General features: G+C 40.7%; 1 protein-coding gene and 1 long non-coding RNA gene across 2 annotated transcripts in view; one reads left to right on the top strand and one right to left on the bottom strand.

Moving 5' to 3' along the window:
• GASK1A (golgi associated kinase 1A) overlaps positions 1-3,081 on the top strand; it is a 52,124-nt gene extending 49,043 nt beyond the window's left edge. Inside the window, exons 3-5 of the mRNA XM_060781850.2 lie at positions 236-358; positions 2,113-2,216; positions 2,698-3,081. Of these exons, the coding sequence (XP_060637833.2) occupies positions 236-358; positions 2,113-2,216; positions 2,698-2,908 (438 nt within the window). The 3' untranslated portion in view covers positions 2,909-3,081. The remainder of the gene's footprint in view (positions 1-235; positions 359-2,112; positions 2,217-2,697) is intronic.
• Positions 3,082-5,301: 2,220 nt separating this feature from the next.
• Positions 5,302-7,769, bottom strand: LOC132779757 (uncharacterized). Its single transcript, XR_010910188.1, has 2 exons — positions 7,318-7,769; positions 5,302-5,464 (listed from the first exon to the last, which is right to left on the bottom strand). It is a non-coding gene; the product is annotated as an uncharacterized lncRNA (long non-coding RNA).
• Positions 7,770-13,547: the final 5,778 nt, after the last annotated feature.

Genomic DNA, 13,547 nt, shown 5'->3' on the forward strand with positions numbered 1-13,547 from the left:
AATGGGTGTCATAAATGAAGCAACAGTTTTATATATAAACAATGACTTCACATGTCCCCCCTTCTTCCCAAGCAGAACATACTTCCCTTGTTTATCCTTGTAATGTAACTTAATTGCCTCATAGGCATTGCAAAAATCAATTAATTACAAGTACCACTGTTTATTCCTAACTATTTCCAGTCTCCATTATTGATATGAAATTCTGATGCTTCTAAAACATCCACATTTTCCACAGGTCCATGACCGCCTGGATCGATATTGCTGTGGCTTTCAGCCAGACTCTTCTGAGCCCTGCGTTCAGGAAATGCTCCATGAGAAATGCCGAAACCCTGCAGAGTTGGTCTTGGTTCATATCTTGGTATGCCATTTCCCAACGGTTTGACTATTTTTCTGTTCTGGCCTCAGTAATTGATGGCCTGGAGTGTTCATGCCTGCCTGCATTTCACTGTACTTTTCTGCTAATGAACAGGATAAAATGTCTGGGATGAAAAAGAGTATTGCAAATGGAAAGAAGTCTGAGGCCTAACTGACAGAGGAAGGGACTTTGATTAACTAGCAAAGTAAAGCATAATTAATTGAATACAGACCTGAGATGGGAAACTTATTTACCGATTTATTTATCGTATTTATTTATTGATATTCCGGGAAGGCCCTGCTCTCGATCCAACCTCTGTCGCAAACACGCTTGACAGGGATGAGAGGCAGGGCCTTCTTGGTGGTGGCCCCCCGCCTGTGGAACTCACTCCCCAGTGAAATTAGGTCAACTGCTTCCCTCCTGTCCTTCAGGAAAAAGTTGAAAATGTGGCTATGGGACCAGGCATTTGGATAGTAGATTGATAAATGATGACAGTGCTATGGTAAATGGACTATGGACAGGCTTCGGACCAAGTTGTTAATTGTAGAACTCAGATTTAGATTTGGCCAATTAATTGAATTTGCACTATTTTAAATGGTTTTAATTTATATTAATGTTTTATCTATTTTGTAATTGCTGTTTTATTTGTGTGTATATGGGAGGCATCGAATTGTGGTCAGCTGTAAGCCACCCTGAGTCCCCCTTCGGGGGTAGAGAAGGGCGGGGTACAAATATTTGAAATAAATAAATAAATAAATAAAAATCATATTTATACCTTTCTCAACCCTATAAGGAACTCAAGGCAGCTTACATATATGGGCAACGATTTGATGCCATGTAGACCTCGGTGGTGCAGTGGGTTAAAGCGCTGAACTGCTGAGCTTGTTGTCTGAAAGGTCGCAGGTTCGATTCCGGGGAGCGGTGTCAGCCCTAGCTTCTGCCAACCTAGCAGTTTGAAAACATGCAAATGTGAGTAGATCAATAGGTACCGCTCTGGCGGGAAAGTTAGCGGTGCTCCATGCAGTCATGCCGGCCACATGACCTTGAAGATGTCTATGGACAACGTCGGCTCTTCGGCTTAGAAATTGAGATGAGCACCACATCCCAGAGTCAGACATGACTGGACTTAATGTCAGGGGAAAACCTTTACCTTTATCTAGACATACATACATAGTAAAATAAGCATACACATTAAAACAGTCATTAAAAACATACCAATATACCCTTTTAAAAAATACAATTTCCAGAATATCACAGACCCTTGACTATATTTGTATTGTAATCCACTGCAAATGAATTGTTCTGAACGTGCCTCATTATTATTATTTTTTTGTAGAAACTGGTGCCCCTTTTTACACTGCCATATAATCTGGTTCAAAGCAAATAATCTGGATTTTATATGGCAGGGTAGAAGGGAGCTGGCTGGCATCCTCTTAGTAACCCACACAAGTGTAATCCCACCTTACACTTGGATATGCTTGTTGGGGATCATTGCAAAGGTCAGTATTTGCTTTCTGCCTTCATGGGAATAAAGGCATTCCCTAAGATCCCACAATTTTACTGCAATACTGCCCCTCCTAAATGCCAGCCTCCTTTCTTTTCTGCATCTTGAGACATTGCTGAAAAACGTTCCGCCCTAAATGAATTAAACAGGAAAGCAAAAATACACGAATGCCCTGAAACATTACGTTATGTGGACTAATCATATACACAGCCATGTCCTCATTTTACTGCCAAGTTTTACTCTTCTTTTCCAGATCCGGAAGAGCAAACCTTCTCATTTGGTATTTATTGACAATGCAGGCAGGCCTCTCCATCCAGAAGCTAAACTTAATTTCAGGCTTCTCCAAGGCATAGATGGGTAAGATGCATGGTAGGCAAATATTATGGGAAGCCACTCGTAAATGCCATGGTGTATATGTCTTTAATAATATTATTCCTCTGCCCTGTAAAACAGTAATATTGGGTTGGAATCAGACATATATAAAGTACATCTATCAGACTGGGGAAAATATTGCACAAGAACCTTGTACAATATCAGGAAAAGCTCCTAAACCAGCATAAGCTCCAGTTAAGCTAATGTAACTATGAAAATTATGCATAAAGTCAGAGCTTGTTTTCTTACCAGACTGATTATACTCCATGTCTGAAGCAAAATATCTTATCCTTAAATACCTATCCTTTTGCATAAAATATTGCAAACTTAGAAATCTAAATGTCTAAAGGAGCTGATATATGATTGCTTCATGTGTTGTAATTACCTCGGCTTATGAGATTCTGTGCCTGAGTGATGATTTCTCCTTTTTTTCTTTCTCTTTTCCTTCTTTAATGCTCATCATCAGGTTTCCCAAGACAGCTGTGACTGTGCTCAAGTCGGGATGTTTACAAAACCTACTTTTACAATCACTGTATGTTGATAAGGAATTCTGGGAAAACCAGGGTGGATCTGAAGGTCTTAAGCACTGGCTTCACACCATTGACAGGAGAGGACAGATCTTGCTTCAGTATATTCAAGACCATAACTTGACTGTCACTGAAGACTCCTTGCTTTAAACTTAGGCCACAAAATTAATGGATTCACTTGCCTGAAAAAGTACATTGAGCCATGCAGGTAAAAAAAAAACAAAAAAACAAAAAAAACCCCTTAGCATTAAGACACCAGCAAATCCACCATATTGACTTCTGCCATATGTGAATTCAGAGACCAAAATAAACATGAAAACTAATTGTTTGGCTGTGCCTATTGTTGTGTTGCATATTTATTCGAAATTACAAGGCTGTCATTCACATAATATTAACAGGAAAAATATATTTCCTAGGGTTTTGTTGATGTACAATAGGCCCTCCACTTTTGCAGAAGTAAGGGATATAGGTCCCCTGTGACACTGAGAAAACCAACAATTAACACTCCCTCTGTTTAATTTTTTACTCCACTGAACAACTCTCTAGGAATTATATGTATCTTCCAAAATTGTGTTGGAAAATATAGATTTTCTTGGAGAGGTGTTTTTTCCTAAGATTCTCTAGAGATCCTACAGTATGACTCTATGGTCAAGGGGTTGACTACTGAGTACCAAGATATTAATCAAATCTGTAAATTATCAACTTCATAAAAGTTCAACATGCAAATATGGAGGGCTGATTGCAATTCTCTTCACTTCCACTAAATAATGAACAAAGAAGCTTTCAATCCGATGCTATTCTCATCCATCAGGCTATACCTGGTACTGGTTTAAATAAATCTCCTCTCATTGCTTAGAATAGGAGGGATTACTCATGTTGTAAGCATTAAAAAACACTACTGAGGAGAGATCATCCTGACTTCTACCTCCACTGTTTCATCTTGGCTGCCTTTATTTCTCCATCATTGCCAATGCAAATTGCTCGTAATACATTCTCCTTTCTCCACCCAGATTCACTTCCTTCATCCTCTCATCTTTTCTGTCTATCAGCTTCTCCCCCAGTTTGGTCATAATGTGCTGCAGTTTTGCCATGCTGATGTAACCACAACTGTTTTTGTTGAAAACCCAAAGGGTCTCTCCTTCTTGATGTAACTGTCCTTCTACAACAGTGGTGATGGCCCCATCTCCAACTTTGTTGAGCAGTTTAAAGGCTTCTTTATATTCTGCCAGCTATTCTTTGGTAAGACGATGAGCCATGTTGCTGTCTCTAATCCCTCACAACATCTTCTCTCTTCTTTTTGAGAAGAATGCACATGCTGGTTGTCCTCTTGAAACAGAGAGTATATTGTGGGAAGAGAAAGCAATGAGGAGGCCAACAAGTGCAGTCCATATCTATTTATGGCACAAGCATTGGATTTTCAGCTTTCTAGAGAAAACTATGGCGAGAAAAGGCTAATCCCTTGTAGCTGATACTTTTGTAGAATTGCTAAAGGTAGAGGGTGCTCTATTTCCAGATGTCCACATCTCTGCAATCTCAAAAATTGGTGGCAGGTGAAACCAGAATGGTTGTAACTTTGGGTGTGCCTGCAGTATAGAATGAATGCAGGTTGCCACTACTTTAATTGCCATGATTCAGTGCTACAGAATCCTGGAAGTTGTATTTTACAAAGTCTTTAGCCTTCTCTGGCAAAGAATTCTGGAATCTGTGTACACAGAACTATCAGAAAGCAAAGGTGTCACTACCTCAGCAACCTATGCGGGCAGTTTTGGATTTTGGAGGATATTTAAATCACTGATAAGGGGTGTTCAATCTGTATTTCTTACTTCTGTGTACAATTGTGAAAACCGAACATTGAAGAATGGTGATAGGAAGAAAATCACCTAATTTGAAATGTGGCACTGGAGAAAGGTTCTGTGGATATCATGGATGGCTATAAAAGAATGATAAATGACTCCATAAGGAAATCAAGCCTGAACTCTCTCAAGAAGCCAAAATGAGTCAACTGAGGCTATCACGCTCTGGCCATACCATGAGAAGAGCTGGCTCATTAGAAAAGACAGTGTTGCTTTGGAAGGCAGAAGGCACCAGGAATAGAGGAAGGCCACATTCCAGGTAGATGTGTTTAATGAAGGAAGTCATGACTTTGAGTCTGAAAGATCTGAGCAGTTTGTTGAGAACAGGATGGCTTGGAAATCTCTCATTTATACAGTCTCCATAAATCCAAGTTGACTTGACTCCAGTTAACAACAACACTGGACAAAAGGCTTGTCTGTGGAGGTCAATGATTGTAGGAAAGTTATTGGGAACGATATGAGGCCACACTTTGTTCACCCTTGATTTACACCATAGGTTCCCTTAGAAACACAGAATTGCTCAAGGCGTCCTACCCACCCAATTTCCCCATTGAAAAACATCACAACAGAAAGAGTGTTATTAATTTATTCCTAACACATGCATGTATACATACCCCAGGGCTTGAGGCATCATAATGTGAATGTTATGATATGAGAGGAGGTTGAAGCTGTTTTGGTGGGGTGTGTCTCCCCATTGGGAAAAAACCACACCAGAGAAGGTTCCCCGAGTTCAATATGGGCTCTTCAAAAGAAGGAATCTCCGAATATCACGCAAGGATGGAGTAGAAGCAGAAAGATGATCTTTGTTTTTCATCAGCTCTTGTGTTTCAGTAGAAGCGGATTCATAGTCACACTGCAAAAACAGACCAGGGCAGAAGAGAGAGAGGTTAAAATATGGCTTATACCAGGCATGGGCAAACTTCGGCCCTCCAGGTGTTTTGAACTTCAACTCCCACAATTCCTAACAGCCTACTGGCTGTTAGGAATTGTGAGAGTTTAAGTCCAAAACACCTGGAGGGTTGAAGTTTGCCCATACCTGGCTTATACCCTCTGCATTGAGAAAAAATATCCCTGTAAGGGACTTCACCTGTCTGTAGGACAGTTGTAGAAAGCCAAAGCAAATATCATGACTCAAGTTCTGTAAACAGTAAAGCTTTCTCAGAACATGAATAAACCCAAAGATCCTCCATTCCAGCCCCACAGCAATGCAACTGCACTCTGCATAAGACAGTAATATTGTTCACTCATTTGGGTTTTTTGTTTGTTTAACAGCCTTCCTTTTTGCTTGTATGAGAAATAAAGATGTTGACTGACAACAGGATTTTTAAATGCTCTTAAAAACATAAACTCTTTAAAAAATCATTAAATAATCTTTGAAACAGTTTAAATATCTCGAGAGAAATGCAAATTAAAGAAGAATAAAAAAGAACTAGAGGTTTGGTTTGCTGATTCTTAAAGGCAAAACACAACTTGAAATCCACAGGAGGACATTGTCTTTGATAGGCAAATTGCATTTCCATACTGAATGAACTTGTTTCTGAGTTTTCCAGAATCCCAGGAAGAGAGGCACCAAGACTTACAAAATATGCCTTGATGTTTTAAATCAGAGATTCATGAGTAGTCCTTTGTTGGTTGTGGACTGCAAATCTAAAGCAGTCCTAGGTTGTATGGTGAGAGATGCTGGGAAACGCAGCCCAACAAGTTCAGGAGAATCATGTAATTCCCACTCCTGTTTTGGACTATATTGTGTGCAATCATAGTCCCAAGATAGAGTGTTTAGGTTTGTTGCATCACTAATAGATGTGCGAGTATCCCATAACACCTGGCAATGTCAGCTGGAATGATGACAAACTGGTGTGTCCCTATTAAATGGACTTGCCATCTACGTGTTCCAAGAGCTCTGCTCCTCTCTCAAATCATGCCCCAAAACATGTACCTTCTAACCTCCCAACAACCCCAATTAATCCTCTGCCATCCCAGCTTCTCAGTTGTTTTAAAATGTTTAGCTTTTTCTCTCTTTCTCCCACTTCCCCCCTCAATTCAGTTGCAGCAAACTGAGTTCAAAGCACAAAAGTAGTTTGCACTCAGCATAATCCAGAAAAGGTGGGGGGAGGGGGCAGAATTTTTATGACCCTCAGTTTTGCAAATCTGTGTAACCTTTGCCTTATTGATGCCTGCAAATTGCCTTTAGACCAAAGCCTTATGCCATACCCTACGATCTGCTAATCAATATTGATGGAACCATTTCTGTTATGGGGAGGAAAGACACTATCAAATCAAATACATCCTCCGTGCCAGTTGTATCCCCAATAGTCTCAGTCTTTGCCTCCATAAAGGTGATGCTATTTACTTATTTTTTAAACAAAATATTTCTTGCAAAGGCATTTTAACATCTGAAGTGGGACCAAATGGACGAACAATACCAAATTCCCTAACGTTTGCCTTCTCATTCAGTGCCAGAATCCCCCATGCCCTGGGGTCATCTTGCTGAGATTCCAAGAAAAAGGAGTTCATCTAGGATTTAAAAGGCAATTAATGGTAGATCTTGTCACCTGCTTCATATTAGCTTTGTTTCTCTGGATTTGTCTTTGCTCTCTGCTTGTTCTCAAGCTCAGAACTGGAAGGTCCTTCAGGCAAAGACCTGTCCTGAAGCTAGATGCCTTCTTGATGCAATTGAAAATAAGGAAATAAAATATAAATCAGTACCTAATGAGGACAACCTCGGAGAGCCCCTATTTCTTCTCCAGCATCTTCAGAAACTCTTCATAGCTCACTTTCCCGTCTCCATCTGTGTCAATCTCTTTGATCATAGCATCCAACTTCTCATCCATAATTTCTTCTGCAAATTTGAGTTTCAGGTCTTCAAAGGAGCCTAAGACTGTCTTCAGTTCCTTAGTGCTGATGGTCCCATCACCATCTACATCAAAGTGTGAGAAAAGCTCTTTGAAAATATCAAGTTCTGCCTTGGTGAAGGAGTGTGCCATCTTGCCCTTTCTGATACCCACAGTAGGTTTGCTTTCTTCTTAAAGGCAGCTCACCAAAACAGGAAAATCTGACATTCGGCACAACCTGAGTCCACACCCACTTCACAGCCCAAGGCTTGGATTTGCATTTTATCTGTTGGTAGGAGCAGGTTGGCTTCAAATGTAGGCCAAGCCCTTTTTGGCATGTTTAAAAAACCACAGGAATGGATGACAGGTGGAGAGGGCACATGCTGTAATCTTTGATAGATGACATATCTGGCTTTGTGATTTCAGGATGCCATTCTGTAGAGTGTGTAATCTCAATGTAGGTGTTTCTACAGTAAATGTGCTCACCTATGTCTATATCCTTCATTTGCCCCAGCTTGGCAAGGACAGTCACAATAAATGCTCTGTTGTCCCATTTTTTTTCAGTTACTTCAAAAATGTTCCAGTTTCTCACTTCCTCTCTCCCATGTCACCTTTGTCTTCAGGTTTTTTTTCATGTCAGGAGTGACTTGAGAAACTGCAAGTTTCTTCTGGTGTGAGAGAATTGGCCGTCTAAAAGGACATTGTACAGGGGACGCCCAGATGTTTTACCATCCAGTGGGAGGGTTCTCTCATGTTCCCACATGGGAAACTGGAGCTGACAAATGGGAGCTCACCCCACTGCCTGGATTCAAACCACCAACCTTTTGGTCAGCAGTCCTGCCAGCACAAGGGTTTAACCCATTGCGCCACTGGATTACTGTACATATCCATGTATAGGTCTAGAAATTTAATTTAAAAACTAACTAAAAAAAACCCTGAATTTACTTTTGTATATGGGTCAGTCTAAGGGAGCCATTCCCTCCTCTGAGTAGAGTGGGGGAGAGCTTAATCTGTCCCTAAAAGATGCACCAACCCCCCACTCTTTCTATTGTGGTGTTGTTTCTGGCCCCTTTGAATGCCTGAGCGGGGAAATGATGGTCGGAGCCACTGACTTTGAGGCAGATCTGGTACTTTTCCCTCCCCTTGTAATCCACGTATAGTAACTTCACTTTCCATTCTACCTTCTGAATATTAAATTATATTTATTAAAATTTATGTTTGTAATGATATTTTGACCGTCACTTATGAGTCTTGTTCTGTGGTTTGTTTGTTTTTTAAAATTACTCTTCCAAGTCTTTGCAAAGAAATTTCTTGTGAATATGATTATATCACAAAACAGGTTCTTGTTTACCTTGTGAAGTGACTAATTTAACATAATTCAGTGAACACACCATGGGCTCTGGTATGAGATTTAATTGAAACATTTCATTAGTTGCCACCATCACCATTTTTCAAAAATGTAATTGTTTCCCTACAGTAAATACACACAAAGTCACCTTTTATCTCACTATCAAAACAGAGCTTACTTTCTCCTACTTTATATATAGTATTGAAAGGGTCTTTGAGTGAAATTTGCAAATGCTAAGCAAGGGGCTTTGAATTAAATTAACAGCAAAAGGGAAATATACCCTTTCTCTGTAGAAAAGGAGCAACAGGGAAGAAAATGTTTTTAAGAAACAAGATGTGACATGTAGATGTCATACAAAGTTCAAGCCTACACAGGAAGTAGTTGTGTTGTGGTTAAGTTCAAAGGTTGTGGTTAAGCGCAGTCTGCAGGTACAAGAAGGTACTTTCCATCAAAAGGTCAAGGGAAAGGGGCTGGAAAGAGAGTACTTTCCATGACCTATTACTTGAGTATAAAAGTCAGCAGAAAAAGAGGAGGGGCACGGCAGTCACTTGAAGGGTAGCATCTGTGTATGCCGCTAGGCTGTCCGTCTTCTTCATGAAGAAACTAAAATAAACCTTGTTTTTTTAATCTTTTTTGGGACTGTCTCCTTCCTTACGTGTTCCCGTGATGTGGACCTAAGAAGACCCAATTTAGGGTCTCCAACAGTATGAGTTTTACAAGTTCTCAGATGTCATTAAATGGTGATATTATAAAAATAAATAAAGATAGCCATGTTGATCCATGCAAAGAAAAATGCAAAGATGAACCAAGAAGTATTACCTTTAGTATGACCAGTCAAAATGTCACATAAGGAACGGCATGCTTTTGCAGCATTTTAGTTGGACTTTGCAAAATCTCTGCCAAATATTGATTTCCACCTCTTGTAACAATTGTCTTAATCATTTATATGGGCAAAAAACCCACTACCATAAATAAATATACCTGTCAATTTATAGCAACACCGTGAAATTCATTAGGTTTTCTTAGGTAATATGTCCTCAGAGGTGGTTTGCCTTTGCCTTCTATTGAAAATATCAGAATGAAATCAGATACCAGAAAAGCAGTCATGTGGAAGATGGAGTCAGCTTTCTTGCACCTGTTCCAGGGAAAAAGACTAGAACTAATGGATTCAAATGGCAAGAAAGGACATTTTAACTAGTTTTCATAAAGAACTTCCTGACCTCAGCACAAACTGCCTTGGAAATTGGTGGCCTTTCCTTCATTGGGAATTTTTAAGCAGATGCTAAAACAGTGGTTCCCAATCGTGTTATTTTTTTTGTTTGTTTTTTACAAAGGACCACTTGATCAGGGACCACTTTGACCAGGGACCACTCTCCAACATTAATACCAAAAGGTTTACGAAACAGTTTGATAATCAGGAGCTGATGTTGTCTAGCCAATGCAATTTTCTGAATCAAACCCCCCAAATAATCCCAGAAACAGCCTAAAACAAAGACACCAAGGCACCCCTGCTTCCAGGCACCACATAAAACAGTTCCACTCAGATGGAGGGAGGAGGAGAAGCAGCAGTCAGGAGGTTTGTTGTGCCTTTTTTGGGTAGTCAGCCTCTCCCCTTCCGACATCTCCATTGCCTCAGCACTATAAGAGGTTTTTGCAAGACCAGTTGCTCTTGTTGCAATGGTGTAGTAATAGTGAGGCCATGGACCACCAGTTGGGAACCACTGTGCTAGAAGGACACTTATCAGAGGTATTTTAACAGTGGATTCCTGCACTAATGGGAGCCTGAACTATGGATTTATTGCCCAAAGATGACAAACCTACAGAGAAACTGGACTGCCACCAAAGGAACCCCTATTGCAGTGCAGGAATCCTTATTGCACTTTCCTGTTACAAACTCATCCCTTGCTACTGATGAGCAAAACCTACCAATAGCCCTTGATTGCACCACAATATCACAACATACCTAGTGTGATCATCCCCAGCCAATTCTCTGTTAGCAAGCCAGCATAGATGTGATGTCAGGGAATGAGTTCCTTTCCCATAGTTAAACATAAAAAGATGTTAAAAGAAAATGAAAAGTCTATTTTAATACTTATGGATCTGTGGAACTGTGGGAGGGCAACAGGATATTGGGGTATAGGACAACAGAGTGATGAAGCATCACTGTGGTGGAACTACTGAAAATGTTTTTTGGTTGATTAAAAAAAAAAGGTTCAACACTTGTTTTGGATGTGCTGGTGGTTTGATTCAGAACTGAATTCCAAATTTTTCCAAAAAAAATTCAGAACTTTCTGAAATTTCCAAATTGCTTCGTTAATGGCGGACAAACAGCCCTGAGAGCTTTTGGAGTCTTTTGAGCTGATTTCACAATTTAGGGAAGTATAGGCATGCAAGTATGGGAGTTCTAGTGTCTTCTTAGGCAACTCACAGCAAACAAACAAAAAACAGCCCTGAGAGCTTTGGGGGCCTTTTGAACTGATTTCACAATTTAGGGAAGTATAGGCATAAAAATATGGGATTTCTAGTGTCTTCTTAGGCAACTCACAGCAAACAAACAAAAAACAACCCTGAGAGCTTTGGGGGCCTTTTGAACTGATTTCACAAGTTAGGGAAGTATAGGCATGAAAGTATGGGATTTCTAGTGTCTTCTTACGCAACTCTGAGTCGCCTGAGGGCTGAGAAGAGTGGTATACAAGTGAAGTAAGTAAGTAAGTAAGTAAGTAAATAAACTCACCGCGAACAAATAAAATAACAAACAGCCCTGCCCTTTTTGCCTTGGAAGCTGATTTCACTACTTTAGGAAGCAGAGTTTGTGTTCAAAAAGTGGCTTGAATTGATGGGAGATCTAGTTCTTTTGAGGCAATTGGCAACACAAACTAAAAAACACTGAGGCCAGAGAGACCAGCTGCTATGTTGGCTTTTTAAAATGCTGGAGTGAGTGCTTTGGTTCCTCCGTGTTGCTCCTTCCACTCACTCCACTCACGCCCACCCGTCCCAAACCCCAACAGCAACAACACACAAGCAGCAAGGCAGGCTGACCACTGCCCAGCCAGCCAGCCAGGCACGGCTGGCAACAGCCCTTCTCTCAGCCCTTCTTCCTTTATGCTTGCTTGCTTGCCCACCGTGCTCTTTATCCAACCTCCCTTCCACCCAACCTCCCTATGCCGTCACACCCAGACCCTATAAAAATAAAACTAAGACGTGCTTCTCTCTTTGTCTGGGCGGACCACGAGGTCTTTCTTTAGAAGCTCAAAAATTCTCAGCAACTGAGGCCACTTCAGGTTTGGAACATCAAAACAGAATATTTATTTCTCAAAGTCCTTGCAGACTTCGCACAGCTTGTCAAAGTTACAAATAAAACAGTCAATTGATGAAACCATAGAGATTATCAATGTATTGTCGAAGGCTTTCATGGCTGGAATCACTAGGTTCTTGTGGGTTTTTTCGGGCTATAGAGCCATGTTCTAGAGGCATTTCTCCTGACGTTGCAGGCGAAATGTCAGGAGAAATGCCTCTAGAACATGGCTCTATAGCCCGAAAAAACCCACAAGAACCATAGAGATTATCTTTCTTTTTTCTTCAGTTACTGAGGTAACTCTTCCCCAAATGGTAGAAAATATCCTGGGATCCTTTCACCCTAACCCTGAGCTGCTATGGTTAGAAAAAAAAGGTTTTTCCCTATCTATAGCTCAAGGTTACCTTTGGAGATGAAGTACTGCTCAATAATATTCAACAACTTTTCTATATCTCAATTGCTATCTATAACTCAACTGCTATTCTATCTATCTATCTCAATTAGCTTCTTTATCTATATAACTCAATCACTCAATCAACTCGGTCGTACTTACAATGATTTTTCAGAGTTACCTAGCTGACCAACAGCACATCTGAAGCTTTCTTTCTCTACTGAAGGAGGTGGGGAGATTCCAAAATGGAGATCTCATCCCCTGGAAAAAGGGCGGTCTCTAGACCCAAAGAGATACTTTCTAAACCAATAACTGCAGGGAGCCTGCAGTCTGGCTTTGCAGACTCTGATACTGTTTGACTTCCAGGGTGCTGTTGAGTCTGTAGCAGCCCTGGGGAAATGCAAAAGAACACTATGCCATATAACTAAAAGGTAATGCAAACTATGCTCCTGGAAGACGGAACACTCCCTTCCCTTTGTCTTTGTCTTTGTCTTTGTCTTTGTTTTTCCCTTTCCCTTTCCCCTTCTCCCTTCTCCCTTCCTGGCTCTGAATGAGCCTCTGAGCCATGTGCTCCCTTTTATATAAAGCAATGGCAGCCAGTGCCAAAACCCCTTCCCTCCCCAATACCTCTCCCCTGATTGGCTGTGAGGGGAGGCAAGGAGCCTCCCGGCCTCCCAGCAGGCCAGGTGGCTGAAAATACACTGAATCACTTCTGACTCACTTCCCGAGTCGTAACAAAAATGGCGGAAAAAGCTTCGGAAGGGCAAAGGGACTTCCGAGTTTTTAAAATGCTTCGAAATCGCTTCAAAAAGGTAACTTTAACGAAATTCTTACAAGTAACGAGTAATCCGACGTGGCTCTATCCATGCCTATTCAATACTTTGGGTGATTGTCCTGGTATATTGCTGGGAGCAATGGATGCTTTGTGATGTTTCTTCCAACTTCATAGTTCTGTGATTTTATAACAAGCAATTTCATCTTCCTTGATAGTAGCTTTGCTAGCAGCACGTGAAGATACCTGGAAGCTTCCCCACTTCCACACACATTAGGAAAAGGCTTTTAAAAAGAATA

This window comes from Anolis sagrei, chromosome 6 (assembly GCF_037176765.1).
Source record: "Anolis sagrei isolate rAnoSag1 chromosome 6, rAnoSag1.mat, whole genome shotgun sequence".
NCBI lineage: Eukaryota > Metazoa > Chordata > Lepidosauria > Squamata > Dactyloidae > Anolis > Anolis sagrei.